This window comes from Alexandromys fortis, unplaced genomic scaffold (genome assembly GCF_014885135.2).
Source record: "Alexandromys fortis isolate MF-2015 unplaced genomic scaffold, M_Fortis_MF-2015_v1.1 scaffold_12, whole genome shotgun sequence".
In the NCBI taxonomy this organism is placed as follows: Eukaryota; Metazoa; Chordata; class Mammalia; order Rodentia; family Cricetidae; genus Alexandromys; species Alexandromys fortis.
The window spans coordinates 15,737,113-15,751,473 of NW_026067937.1; the positions used below are offsets into that span (position 1 = coordinate 15,737,113).

General features: G+C 51.0%; 1 protein-coding gene across 2 annotated transcripts in view; it reads left to right on the forward strand.

Moving 5' to 3' along the window:
* Positions 1–14,361, forward strand: part of Cd82 (CD82 molecule) — a 279,488-nt gene that overhangs the window by 247,714 nt on the left and 17,413 nt on the right. Inside the window, exons 2-3 of one of the 2 annotated variants that reach the window (XM_050146890.1) lie at positions 7,230–7,308; positions 13,325–13,407. In XM_050146890.1, the coding sequence (XP_050002847.1) occupies positions 13,345–13,407 (63 nt within the window). In that variant the 5' untranslated portion in view covers positions 7,230–7,308; positions 13,325–13,344. The remainder of the gene's footprint in view (positions 1–7,229; positions 7,309–13,324; positions 13,408–14,361) is intronic. The other variant, XM_050146889.1, reaches the window with a different exon arrangement.

The following is a 14,361-nucleotide window of genomic DNA, read 5'->3' on the forward strand; positions in this document are numbered from 1 at the left end:
GGGAGGGAAGGAGGAATTGCCTGGGAGGGGGCAGAAGGAGCAGAGTGTGAACCTGTCTGGACACTTGTGGAGATGGCAGGGCTGTGGGGTGGGCTCTGGAAGGGCTGCCTACAGAAAGCAGCCTTGAAGCCATACCTCTCCTCTGTCCTGAGCTCAGCCTGGGGAGGGTACAATGGAGCTGGCAGAACCTGCTGCCTGCTGCCATGTGGGAGCCCTGATTACAGTTCCCTCCTTGTCCCTAATCACCCACTCGGGGCCCACACCCAGGCTCTGTTTTGGGAACCCTGGCCCTGGTCTAGAGCGTGCCCATCGTATGAGTGAGTGAGCGAGTCTCTTCCCCAGACCTCACAATGTCCAGTGTAGGTGTCTGCCCCAGGTTAGGTCTGGTGCCTGGACTATAAACCCCCTGATTAAGAAGCGATAAGCTTGCTTAGGTTCTCTCAGTTCCTCATCATGGGAAACTGTTTCTGCTGGCTGTGAGCATGGCGGTTAGCCCAGGGCGTCTGGACCGGCTCCTGAAGTAACAGTCTGCCTACTGCGTCACAAGCGTGGGGGTGGGAGTAACAGGTTTCTCCGTCAAGGATAACTGTAGGCACTTAGAACTGTGACCAACTGTTCCCACGACCCAGCTGTCCCTCAGAGGGAGCAGGACAGCTGTGACTTTGCCATAGTGTGTGATTTGATGCCTCATTGTCTTGTTGCACTCCTGAGGGAAGAAGGGGTCCCACACATCTATGTTCTGTGTCCTGATTGGGGCTAGCCCGTGGTGGGATCTTGGTGAGCTGCAGTAGCTCACGATGGAAGTCACTTGGGGTTCCCTTCAGTGGCCTTTGGACCCCTGAGCCCTTTACCTTTGAGTCTTATACTAAGGTTTCATCAAGCTCTGGCCAGCTCTGGCCAGCTGGCTGAGGCAGGGCAGGTGGAACTGTGAAGTGCCACGCCCTTGACCTTGAAGATGCTGGACACCACTTATGTCTGCTTAGACTCTAGGGTCTCCCGAGCTAGTTACTCACGTTGTCCCCGACTTCAGGGACAGTGTCTTCCCATCAAAAATATGCAGGGCCTTGGGTTGCAGAGTTAGAATCGTGAGGGCCCACCTGAGCTAGACCACTAACCCTGTATGATCAGGGCAAGTGCTGCCCGCTCCCTCCTGAGCATCAGTGGGCCTGCTTAGGTTTGGGGGTTGGATATGGTGGATTGGGCAGTGAGCACATTCCCTTTGTCCCCCACACTGCCTTCTGCCTGACTCCATTCCAAGGACTTAGTGGCCATGACCTTTCTGGGCCTGTCTGCAGGAACCCCAGGCCTGTCCCACATCCCAAGGGACATCTTCATGAATACCCTCTTCATATGAGGAGAAGATATTTCGCTACTTGGTCAAAGACATCCTAGAGTGTCAGCAAGTCAGGACTGGGTTCTTTCTGGACATTTTGACAGTCCTCTTTACAGACAGTGTTAAGTCCAGAGTGGGCAAGGTCCTTGTCAAAGGTCACACAGCTCTGAGTAATGAGATTATAGTTAGTCTCTCACAATTCAAAATCCACACTATGACCTGGTTTATTGGGGAGAGGAGATTTTTTCCCCCAATTTACTGCTTTTTAAAAGAAAATAATTTTTATTGAGCTCTACATTTTTCTTTCCTCCCCTCCATACCTCAGAGAGGAGAGATTATTAAAAGATAACTGCTTTCTGAGAAGTCTGTGAGAACCTAGAGACCCTAGAATCTGAGATCTGAGACTTCTGTCCCAGAGTCTGAGTGTTCCTGGGACTTAGAGCTTTCTCTCTGGCCTTCCAAATTAACGCCAGTTAGATTGAGACGTCATTTGTTTTTGCCTCCAAGGGCAGAGTCCTGGGCTGGATGCTTCAGGCCAAGCCCAGCTCGATTTGTACATCCCAATGTGATGAATGTGGACGCATCTCCCCATACATCAAAATATCAAGTTTCCCAGGGCATTGGCCGCTTTAACCAGCCCCTCAGCTCTGACACACACCACAGCAGGCATTTCCCCAGAAGTACTGTGTCTGGGCTCAGTTTCTTCACTGGGAAGTGAAGACTGGACTGGGGTGTCTGGAGGCATTCCTAGCACAGAGCATCTGAGTGTGGGAGCCACAGAGTCCAGCACACTAGGGCGGTTGGGGCCATGGTTCAGTGCATGCCTTTGGTGCACGGGGCTGGGTGGGTAGGCTGGCTCAAGGGTCTTGCTTTCCCATTCTGGAACGTCCTTCTAAGGTAGCCTCTCCTTCAACCAAGGTTCCTTCAGTGACATTGCTCAGGTTTTAGAGCAAAATGCAAGAAGAGCCACCTCTATAGGCCTCAGTGGTCAAATTAAAGGGACATCCTGACCAAGAATAGAAGATCTGGTCTCCTTCCCTGACTGGAAGCCAACAGTCACCGTTTGGGAGCTGGGTCAGAATGAAAGGGGTCTGGGGGTAGACAGGGGTGAGGAAGGGTTAGGTGGGGCCTCCACCAACTTGTAACATAGCATCAGGTAAGAAAGGAATGCTGCCTTAGTCACTGGGTGGCCTTAGGCAAGTCACTGCACCTCTGAGCCTCAGTTTCTCCATCTGCGGAATGGGGGAAGTGCTTTAACTATAAGCTTGTTATGGAGCTTCAATGAGAAGTTGTGGTGGCAGATGACAGGCTAAAGCTTGTCATCTCGGAGCCACAGTGTTTAGGTGTTGGCGAGTGGGAACCTGTTGGTCTGGCTAATGGAGTCAGGTGACTGGACTTTGGAATCCTGTGAGTAAACATGTGGGATGCTAGGGGAGACAGCACTTGTGTTCAAGCTTCCACTGCTTCTTCTTATCCCCCAGCATTCAGTGCGACAGGCTCCCGCAAGCGCTGCTCTGCTGGAGGGGAGACCCATCAGGGCCCTGTGAGGTTTGGGAACTCTCCTCTCCAGGTCACACCGCAGCTAGGAAGCAGAGCAGGTTCCCAAGAGGTCTTCCAGGGAACCTGAACTCCCAGACTGCCTTATGGCCCCATGCTTCTCCGGTTGCCAGAGCAACAAGTGTTTGTTTGTTTTTCCTTCTTTTATTTTAACACAGCAACTACAACCGAAAGTACAACCAGAGATTGAAAACTAAGATAACGAAAGGTCAAAAGCCAGTAATCCAAAGTCGGCTGCACAGATAATTAGAACACACTGGTGCCTACAGACACAACCACCATCTCCAGTCTCCACCCACGAATGATCAGGACAAAGTCCAGAGGCTGGGGACCTGTGCCAGACACCAGCCTGTGGGACCAGGCTGGACCAGGTGGTCTCCAGGGCCCTGAAGCGAGGCTGTTTTTCTCCCTCCATGTTCTACCATGTGTTAGCAGGCCGCTCTCATTGGGAATGATTGCCAGACTTCCCAGCCTGCAAGGGCCTCAGCCAGACCTGCTCTCCCATGGGGATAATAGAGGTCTCCCTTCTTGGGGGATCCACCCCCACCTTGCTTCCAAGCAGGCCAGGGCCAGTGGGTAGAAGTTTAAAGGGTGGGTGCCCATCAGAGGCTGTGGCAGGCTTCCAGTGGTTTCTGACTGTTGTCCAACTTCAATTATCATTGCCATTGACTCTGACAGTGAGTGCCGGTCGCCTCCCCAGCTCCCACAGGCTTCGTGGGGCTCACTATTCAGCTCGTTTCAGTGGTGGGAACGCCACAGCATAGGCAAGGAGGTGGTTCCCGCTACACAGCTGGCAGGAAGTGGCCCGTGCGGCCTCTTGAGGCATAAACTTGTGTATTGATGGGACTCTGTTGTGCACTGGCCTGGCTGTGTGGCTTGTGCCTCTCACTCTGTCTGGGCCCTCCAGAGAAGAGACAGCGATGTCCAGGATGGCTCTCATGACATTGCTCTGGGCTGAGAGACTGGAGGGAAATGAACTGCTGGAAGGGTGAGGAAAAGCAGAGGGGTGGGAGAATGGCATGACACTGGTCACTTGCTCCTGCCCAGCTACCGTGGCACCAGGAAACTCAGGCCTGACCCACATAGGAGCAAGATGCCCTGCCTGGACCCTTGAGTGCACCTCAACCTGTTCCATCCGGAGAGCTTAAAAACCTGACCCTGATTGCACAGTTCATCAGGATCTCTGGCCTTGGGGAACTTCAGGACAGTTCCAGTGTACAGCCAAGATGGAGCACACACAGCTCTGGAGGGGTTGGGTGATGCGGAAGACAGACACTCAGGTCCCACACGGGCTTTCCAGCACTGGCAATCCTTGGAAACTGGGTGGAAGCATGCCATCGAGCACTTTAGAAATCTATTATTGATGTATTTATCTTAAAGTTTGTCTTTACGACTCTTATACAAAGAGCACTGTTAGAAGAGAGTTGGAGTCCTAGTTACCTAAGTCAGTCCACAGAGATCTGTTCTGGACTGACTTTCAGCTCGGCTCCTCAACAGTGGCCTTCAACTTTACCTACACACACAATATAATAGTTAAACATTTGAGTGAATAAAAGTGATACAACATGGAGCAAGCAAACCTACAGCCAAGGCTTTCTCTGAATCCTAGAAAGCGAGCACAGCAGAGCTCTTGTTAGGACAAACTGGGGCAGTGACAATGGAAGGAGAATGTGGCTGTGACCCTCCTGCATAAGCGAGTCTGCTGTTCTGCAGCACAGCGCCATGGCATGGGGTGTAGCTCATGCTTATCATGCGAGAGGCTCGAGGTGCAATTTCTTGCACCAACAAAACAAATTCATGAAAATGAAGCTTTTTGGTTTAATCTGTTTTTCCAAGTCAGAAATATAATAAGATTGAGCATCACGTTTGTATTTGGGCTTTTGATCGTGAATACTGTCTGGGAGTGAATAATGGGCGTGTGGTGTTAGAGCAGGACCACTGTGGCAGGCTGGTCCGCAGGGCACTCCATCAGACAAGACATCCTCCGTCTCCTGCATAGGGCCTTCTAAAGGGTGCCTGCTTTGTTACTTCTGATCTGTTGGTTTTCCTCTGAAATTTACAAAAGAATGAAGTTGAGAATTGAATGCTTTGAGTTTATTTTGAAGCAATGTTATCTTCATGTTAAAATATCAGCATTGAGAATTAAAGCAAAATATTGTGAAACTTAGTTACTGCAACTTCCATTTTCAATAAAGATAGTCTAAAATAACTCATTAATGTTTTGTTGTTTGGATGAGAATTGAAATATACTTAATTATGTATTTCTGGGTTTTGTGTATATGTTTTATTTTAAAATGGCCAGTATATTTATGATATAAGTGTATGGCCAATTTCTACCATTTTAGCTTTAAATGAAAAATAAAGTCTGGCAGATGCTAATGTAAAAACAGTGTGTGTGAATTAAGTTTGCTGCTGCTGCTGGTCTAGTGGGAATGCCACAAGCTTTCTATAGTCCGCATTGAAAACGTGTATGTCAAAATTCTGGAATGTATCTTCAACCAAGAGTTTTGTCCACTTACATATGCTTACAGCCTATAAAAAGTGAAACCAAGAATGTAACTATTATAGGCAAGGTAGCTTGGCTCATGTTATCTGATGTTTGCCAAAAGAATAAATGATAAAAGAGTTGAATTAATAAAAAAAAGTTTGTCTTTGCAATTGTTTATTTGTATTATGTGTGCATGCACCCCTGCATGCACATGGAGCTCAGAGGACAGCTCTAAGAGTTTGCTTTTTCCTTCTAGCATGTGGGTCCTGGAGTTTAACTCAGGTTACCACACTTGACAGCAAGTGTGTGTACCCTGCTGAGTCATCAATATTATTTACTTACTTGTGAAGATTTATATTTCATTATATGTCTGCATGTGGGTATGTGCATGTGAGTGCCAGGGTCCGAAGAGAACAGAAGAAGATGCCAGACCCTTGGAGCTGGAGATACAGGCTGGGCTGTTTGTGAGCCACCCCTCGTAAGGCTAGGGATCAAACTGGCCCTCTGCAGCAGCAGTGCACACCTTTAACCACTAAGTGTAGACCCTATGCACTTCCTTTAGAGAAAGGATTTCACTATGTACGCCTGGCTGGTCTAGAATTTACTGTGTAGGGCAGGCTTGCCTCAGTCTTGTAGATCTTCCTGCCTCTGCCTCCTTCATGCTTCTTCCTAGGAAGAGAATCTGTGCTTTCCCCAGCTTTCAGACTCAAAGGAGATTCAAAACCAATCCTGGTAGGAGTCAACTTACTCCCATTGCAATAACCCAGCATTTCCTCCTCTTCCTTCTCTCTTCTTTTGGACAGGATTTCATTTAGTCCGCACTAACCTCAAATTTGCTATGTAACTTAAGGCTAGCCTTGAATTTCTGATCCTTTTGGGGTTTCAAGCTCGTGCCCCATGCTGGGGTCAGTGATGTCATTTTCGGTGTTCAGTGGCTTCTGCAGGATCAAAGTTGGTCTGTGTTTCTAAGGGACCGTCCAGAGCTCTCCAGATCCCCAGCTCTTACCTTGTTCTCACACCCATGTGCACAGAGCTCACTGCATCCTGGGCATTTGTAGAGTCTTGGGCAGGAGATAAGTGCAGGACACCCCTCAAAGACCCTGAATTCTAAGGAGATCTGGCAAGGAAGGAAGCCGCTGTGAGGAAAGCATGGGATAGAGACACCTGGGGCCACAATCTCACCTCTAGAGCCTCTGATGTAGGAGCTGGGCAGTGTGCGACTGGGCATTGGTAAAGGCTGGCTATGCTGTGCACTAGAAGTGAGACTCGTGGCGGGAGCATCTCAAGTTTGCGTTAGGAATTGTGAAAAGAGGGCTTCCAACAGAGAAACTCCACATGCAAGGGCCTGATGTAGACAGGCCTGTGAGTACTGTGGCAACAAGCATGCATAGGAGAGCGAGGGCGGCAAGGATAAGGAAGGGAAAACCAGACGGGGCCCAGAGGGCCGTGCCCAGCATCTGGATCTTGCAGTGCTATACCTGCAGTGTGGAGGAGCAGCTGGTGAGCAGGGGTGGAACTGGTCCCAGCTCAGCTCTGGGCTGGCCGAGGCAGGAGGGCGGGGGAGTGGTAAACTGCAGGGTGGAAGGAGACCTGTGTAGCTTTTAGGTGTTCCGATGAAGGACCATTTCCTCCTCTCTCAATCCCACAGCACTTAGAGCCGGGAGTGGGATCCCCAAAGGGACCTTGGAAAGCTGGGATTCCCATTGGGTGCATGCTGAGAAGCGGCACACACAGTGTTTAGAGCCATTAGATGAGGGGGTGTTTGCCACTGGGTATGCTAGGAATTAGAATGGGTAACACTCGGCAACTCCTGATATCCGGCCTGGTAACAGCAGAGGTGTTTGCTCTTCACAGGGTGTCCATTGTCCAGAACTCATCTGAGAAACCACCACAGAAATTACTGCTCTGCTCCAAGCGGATCCCTGAACAGGTGAGGAGGAAGCGGGGGCGGGCAGCCACCTATGCAGGTCATGCATGGCCTCTCCAGTGCAACCCTGGAACCCGCATATCCCAACACAGGACCAGAAAGCACTGTGGTCCCTACACCTCGGAACGGCTAGGAACACAGGGGCGGACCCTCAGGTCAGGCTGGAGCAGCATTCCTGTGCCCCAGAGTGTGACAACTCCCCCACTCCCCCACTCTAATACATAGTACAAAGAGACACCGGCCTCCCTGGGCCCCACTAATACACCCGCGGGCTCCTGGGAAGGTGGGAGGGTCTGTCAACTTGGCACATTCTCAAAACTGGCTGACATTGCCCAGGCATGGCTTCACTGTACCCCATGAGCGACCCATTGGGTAACTCTGGCATGGTATATCTCAGACACTTTTCAGGTGGCTGAGCACAGAGCCATGTGCGCTTTGGGGCAGACCCTCCTCCTCCACAGTCTACCATCCACCATCCACCCACACAGCCACTCCACCGGTCATCTCCACATCCAGCCTCACCTTACCTCTATGGGGTATTTACAAAGAACACTGGGTCTTCCTCTCAAGACCTCCCAGTTCACAGACAGTAACTTATAGCAACTGCCCACCACATGCCAAACATTTAACCTACATCAGCACCTGGGAAACTGATAAAAACAAACAAACAAAAACAGGTTTGAAGCTTACTCATTGCACAAGACTAGAATGCAGTTCAGAGAGGTTAAATTATTTGTCCAGGGTCACACAGCTAGGAGGTTATAAAACTGAATTCAAACCTGGATGGTCGGATATTACACCCCTCTTCTGGAAGATTCTCTAGTATTCAGTGCTCAGGAATGAAACCCCCAACTAATATGTGTCTTCGGGCCAAGGGGTGATGGTGGACTGAGGGGGCTGTTTATGGAGTGTCGCAAAGAAGGTCAGGCCTAAAGTGGATACCACAGACAGCAGAAGAACTGTTGTGTTCATTTTCCTGTATAAACTGATTTGGCACAAAACTGTGGATTCCACCAGTTTAAATTATTCTTGCTTAGAAATGGATGATTGGCCTGCCACAGGGTGGCCGCCATGGCTCCCCACAACCACTCCAGAGCTTCCCATAAGATGTGCTTGCCATGGGGCTGGAGAGATGGCTCAATAATTAAGAGCACTGGTTGCTCTTCCAGAGGACCCAGGTTCAAGTCCCAGCACCCATATGGCCGCTCACATCTATAACTTCAGTTCCCTAGGATCTGACACCGTCACACCAATGCACATAAAATAAAGTTAAAATAATTTTTTTTTAAAAAAGATGTGCTTGCCGTTGTGTTTACCCTGGCAAGAAGGCATCTATAAAAAATGTTCAGAGCACCTAGCTCAGGGCGGGCTCTGTTAGCTCAGCATCATTTGCAAAGGAACATTCATCCCTGACTTCTGCAAGTGTTGTGTCCCTTGGTGCCACAAGGTGCAGCCCTGGTGTTCTGAGCACCAACCCCAGGACTGCCAGGCCCCAACTTCCTCTTTTCCTGATAGTCAGAACCATGGGGAGCCCCTGAACAGAGGGGACCCCCCTGGATACAGGAGAGCCCACTGCAAAGAATGGAGCCCTATGCATAGCAGGGAGCTCACTGCACAGAGAGGAGCCCACTGCATAGTGGAGACCCCACTGGATAGACGGAGCCCACTGCACAGAGGACAGCCTGCTACACAGAGGGGAGCCTTGCCCTAGGACATTCTTCCTGATGACTTTGCTAGCAGAGCCAGGATCTGAACTTTTGACCTGGGACTTTGCTTCTATCCCAGAAGCGATCAGCCCCTGGCCTCATCTGTTGCTCTCTTTATCTAAGATCTCGGCTGAGGCCAGTCATGACCCTTGCTGCCTCCTACAGGCCCGTGTGTGGGCACAGACCCTTGTGTGAATATCGTTTGATCTCCTGGCAAGACTGGGCAGGGATTAAATGTCATGGGCTGGTGGGTATGGCTGCTTGCCGAAACAGCTTTAATTATGGACACAGGAATTTGAATTTCATGTCCTTTCTGTGCACTGCAAAAGGTATGTTTTTTTGTGTGTGTGTGTGTGTTTGTTTGTTTTGGTTTTCTTTTCGATTGCTGAGACCTGGTCTCCTGTAGCCCTAGATGCTCTCAGACTTGTTATGTTGCTGGAGTTTGAGCAAGCACTCTACCAGCTGAGCTCAATCCCCAGTTTTTGTTTGTTTAACTATTTTAAAATATTCAGTCTGTTCTTATACCCTAGCAGGTAGGGGCCTAGGCAGGGGCATCCAGACCCTGCCCTTCACCAGTGCTTATTTCTGCCCACTGGGCAAGAATTACAGCCTGTCCCTTCAGATGGCAAGGTGAGCCCTGTGCCCCCAGAATAAGACTTTGGGGGTCTCCTTCATGTATGATAGTGATTGTGGGCTCTCTGAAGCTGGTATCACTTCCCATCACAGGGCAACCTGAGCATGTCCCCAGCCAGAACTGAACTGCCTGTCTGTTCTAGGGAGACTCTTGTCTGTCCTGTGCCCAGTGTGGAGAGTGATCTTGCTCTACTGCCTGCTGGTTGCCGATAACACCCGTGGCCTGGACCTGGGACAGTTCTGTGGGGCCACCCAACGCCCTCTCCCCGAAAGCTGCTTCTCGGATTTTACACTGACACTGGTGGCTCCCAAGTCCCAGTTAGTTGAGCTGCCTGCCAGGCGCTTGTTTCAGGACAGGAACCCACTGCCTCCAAAGTGGCTCTGTCCCTGCCTGTCCGCTATTGGAGACCTTGACCATGGTCCTTCACTCCTTCGGGTCTCAGTTTATTTTCAGGGAGCTGATGCACTTAGACCAATGTGTGATCTGATCTGACGAGTAACCAAGAAGACAGGCAAATGTCCAGGGCCTGGGATACTAGGGGAATACCAGACAGGCTCCGGCCTGGGGTGTGGCCAATGTGTCCAAGGCTGAGTGAGGCTTCCTCCTGGCCTCCCAGCCAGGGCTCCTTTGAGCAGCAACCCTGTGTCCTCACCACCTGTTGCCAGTTGGGTGGTCATTTATCTCCAGTAGGGTACCAGTCAGACCTGGACCAGCTCTGAAGAGCCAGACTGTCATTGGAACAGAGGCCCCGCGAATATGCCCCAGGTGGTGGGTGGCAGCTGCGGTGCCTGAGGGTAGAGGCCAGCCACCTCATCTAGGTGTATTGGGGAGGGTTGAGTGTTTAGAGAGGGAGGAGGCTCTCAGTGCCTCACAGCTTCCTAGTCTGCACGGAGCTCAAAAATCCCAGTGTTTTTGACCCAGCTCTGCCTGGACCCTGCAGATCTTACTATGCTGAGAGGTTCCGTGAGGGCTAAGAGCACAGTTCTCAGCCAGGCTAACCCCTGGCATGGCAGTCGCTGCTCTGCCTGCCTCCTGCCCTGTCTGCCCACAAGTCCCAGTCTTGGCTTAACGTCTGTTACAGATAGAACTGCGACTTTTTTGTTCTGTAGTGTTCTTGTTTTTATTTTGCTTGTTTTGGGAAAGAATATAGTCCTGGTTAGCTTGGAAATTGCTATATGGAGTCATACCTTTAATGCCCAGAAGTAGAAACAGGTGAATTGCTGTGAGTCCAAGAACTAATTCTTTAGTGGTTTGGAAGCACTTCCCAGTGGGAGGAGCTTGACCGTCCACTCAGTACTGGGCATTGATTGGGCCAGTCACAGCCTGCCCAACCCAGGTCCCTTGGGGCTTGTTGGGAGGATTAAAGGGAATAATAAACAAGGATGGCTGTCCAGAGCAAGTGTTGTTTATGAGGCCACTCCTTGTGCCCTAGCAGGCCCAACTGTTTGGATCTCACTCTTACTTCCTGGACGCCTGTCCTGGAGACCCCAACTACCTGCAGAATGTGGGAGCCAAGCAATACAGGACATAATCTAGACTCTGAAATCGCACGCACTACAGGGGTTCCTGCCGGGAGAGTTGCAACCCCTTCCTAAGCAGGCAAGTGGGCACCAGCTCCCGATACTCACTCAGCCTTCCTGACACTATTAGATTACGTTCTCATGCGGAGGGAGGAATGTCTCTGGCCTGCCCGGGTCCAGCTGCTCCCACGACTGTGCTGGAAGGAAACAGGCCCCAGCAGAGCTGTCACCTGATAGGTGGGGACAGGTCCTCCCTCCGGGAGGTAGCTTTCCTCTGGAACTGCTTATCCCAGAGTTTCTGGCATGTCTGTGGGGGTCCAAGCTGTTCTGGGAGGCCGGGGCGGGGGAGGAGAAACAATAACTGCCCTTGTAGAGTTCAGGCAGACCTTCCCCAGCCAGGCCTGGGCGGAGGCATCTCCCACTCCAACTCTCTGCTTGATGCAAGGTTTGTTTTCCCTCTTCGGGAGACTGTGTGGGAGCTTCTGAGACCAGAAGCTCCTCAAAATAGAAAGTCCCTGCCCCTCTGCAGTTCTCACACCTAGGCCTGGCATCTTGGTAGACTGAACCCCCATTTCCTCTCATCTCCCCATGTAGTCCTTGAGCCCCTGTGAGCAGGAATTTCTGCTATTTGTATGCCACCTGGGATGGGGACATCACCTCCCTTGGCTGGTTTTCCCATTCCCTGTTTGGTGTTGCCTCAAGCCACACCCAAAGCTGCTTTTTTAAAGGAGCATCTCACCCTTCCCATGACAGAGCTGTCACAGGCTGCCGGCATCCTCAGGGGAGGCTGCATGCTCTCTCTTAGCCCAGCCCCATCTCCAGTCTGGAAGTGTGAAGGGTAGAAGTGGGGCTCTACTCAGCATGGAGGGTAGGGTGTGAATGTGATCAGAAAAGAGTGGGGGAACCCATGTGTGGGTAGACTCAGAGAAGGATGACATGAACAGTCTCCACTCGCTTCTGCCCTGGGTTCCCCTCCCCAGGACTGTAGGACACAGGCAGGCTACCCGTGCAGCTGTTCCAGTCCAGCTGGCCTCGCCCAGCTGCTGGGTGATGGTCCCTGCATCCCATGGGACCCGTCGGGCCTTGGGGAGGAGAGGGAGGCCAAGTTCCTGCCTTTTTGAATTCTCTAGCTCCCAGGGAGTTGGGGTTTTTGCCGTGGGGGGACATGGTGCCTCACGCTGGAAGTGTGGCTTGTGTTATTCAAGGGGACCATCATGAACACCAGGAAACAACCTGGGCATCCCAGGGTAGACTGCCAGCCATGTGCTTCATGGACTAGGGGTTTCAATGCAGCATCATGGGGATTTTTAATGATTTTCCTGGGGCTGGGCCTATAACCCTTCCCCCAGAGTCTGAATATGCTACTTACACACGAATTTTCAGAAGGAACATATAATCCCCAAAGATGAATAGGTACTGATCAATAGTATAGATTCCTATGAGACATGCAAGATTGTGTGATTTTGTGTTTTGGGCAAATGCTGTTTTGCAGAGATTATGCAAACCCTCGTCCCGGCATGAACAGTTTTGCTACAAAGCACACACAAGAAGCAGCTGTTTAAGATGTGGCAGTTGCTATGGGGCTATGGGAGTGAGAGTCCATGGCTGACATTTGTGTTTCTCTGTGTTTGTTGGATGTTTTGTGATATATAAAAGCGAAGGCCCTTCCAGCCTCAGCACCCGAGAATCCCCAGCCTTGGTCCTGGAAAGGCACACCAAGCTGGGGAGCTAGCCTAGGCTCATCAAGCTGGGGAGCTAGCCTAGGCTCACCAAGCTGGGGAGCTAGCCTAGGCTCACCAAGCTGGGGAGCTAGCCTAGGCTCACCAAGCCCGGGAGCTAGCCCTAGGTCTCACTCGGGTCTGGCAGTCACTTACTAATTTCTTGGCCTTGTTACTTCTGCTAGTGTCTCCCCAGGTGAGTTCTAGAGCCTGGACCAAAGACTTCCCAGCTGTGTGACTTGGGCTAGGCATCCGACCTCTCTTTCTCTCAGCACCATGTAAAGCAGGCACACTTATAGCTGCAACCTTGTGCTTGGACTGAGGTGACTGGGTCTAGGGATGATGACAATGGCTCTCTTCCCTGCTGTGCCCTCCCCCCTATCCCCCACCCCCAGCCCCTAGACTGCCTCCATCACCTGTTCCCTTTCCCTCTCTCTCCAGGGAGTTCCACAGCCTGCAGGATGGGGACAGCCTGCATCAAAGTCACCAAGTACTTCCTCTTCCTCTTCAACTTGCTGTTCTTTGTAAGTATGTGTCTGCCAGGATACCCAACCCTCTCAAGGCCCCGGACTCTGGCCAGGTATTAGGTGGGATTAGCTTATGTGTCCCAGGACACATAATTCCTAAGAGAATTGGTGATGGTGGGATAGAGTCCCTGACAAAGCAAAGATTCCTGTCCAGAGCCCTCTGCCCAGCTGCGGTGGACACATCCGCTCCTCTAAGGCAGGGTGGCAGAAGAAAGCCCCTTGGGATCTCTGGGCTGTTCTTCCCTTTGCTCACCCCTCGCAGGTTGCCTGTTACAGCTCCAGCTGAATAGGCTCCCAACAGCTACCTTGAACTCTCAGAGGCCACAGGGACATCCTTTCCACACACCCCTCTATTAACCTATGAAATCTCCACTAGAGGCCCTCCCAGATGTGAGCTCTGTGGGACATCTGCAGCTGGGTTTCTTTTCACCTCAGGCCTGGCACCAACAGTCCTGCCTGGCACCAACAGTCCTGCCTTGGTGTTGCCAGACCCATGGTGTGCACATGTATGTGAGTGGGTGCACATGGGTGTTGGCTTGTGTGTGTGTGTGTGTGTGTGTGAGAGTGTGAGCATCCTGAAGGGGCTTCCACAGATCTGGAGTGTTACTGCAGTTGTGGCTTTTCCACACTGGTTCACCCTACATAGTTGTGAGACACAGATTACATAAAGCAGGTACTTGCCACAACTGGGTCTTATGTTCTATAGTGTCTAGAACCCCACTTGTGTTGGGGTTTCTCTGAAGTATGAATGAGTTACTTATAGGGGAAATTTCATAGTATAAGCACAAGGATTATGGGAACTTTGGAATATTCACAAAGAATCATTCTTCAAAACTTTATCCCAGTACATGGTACTTACAGAAGTGCCCCTGGTACACATTCATGCATGTATGCATACACGTATGCACACACAGGTGGGACATTCTGGCATGCTCTACCATAGGTTCCACT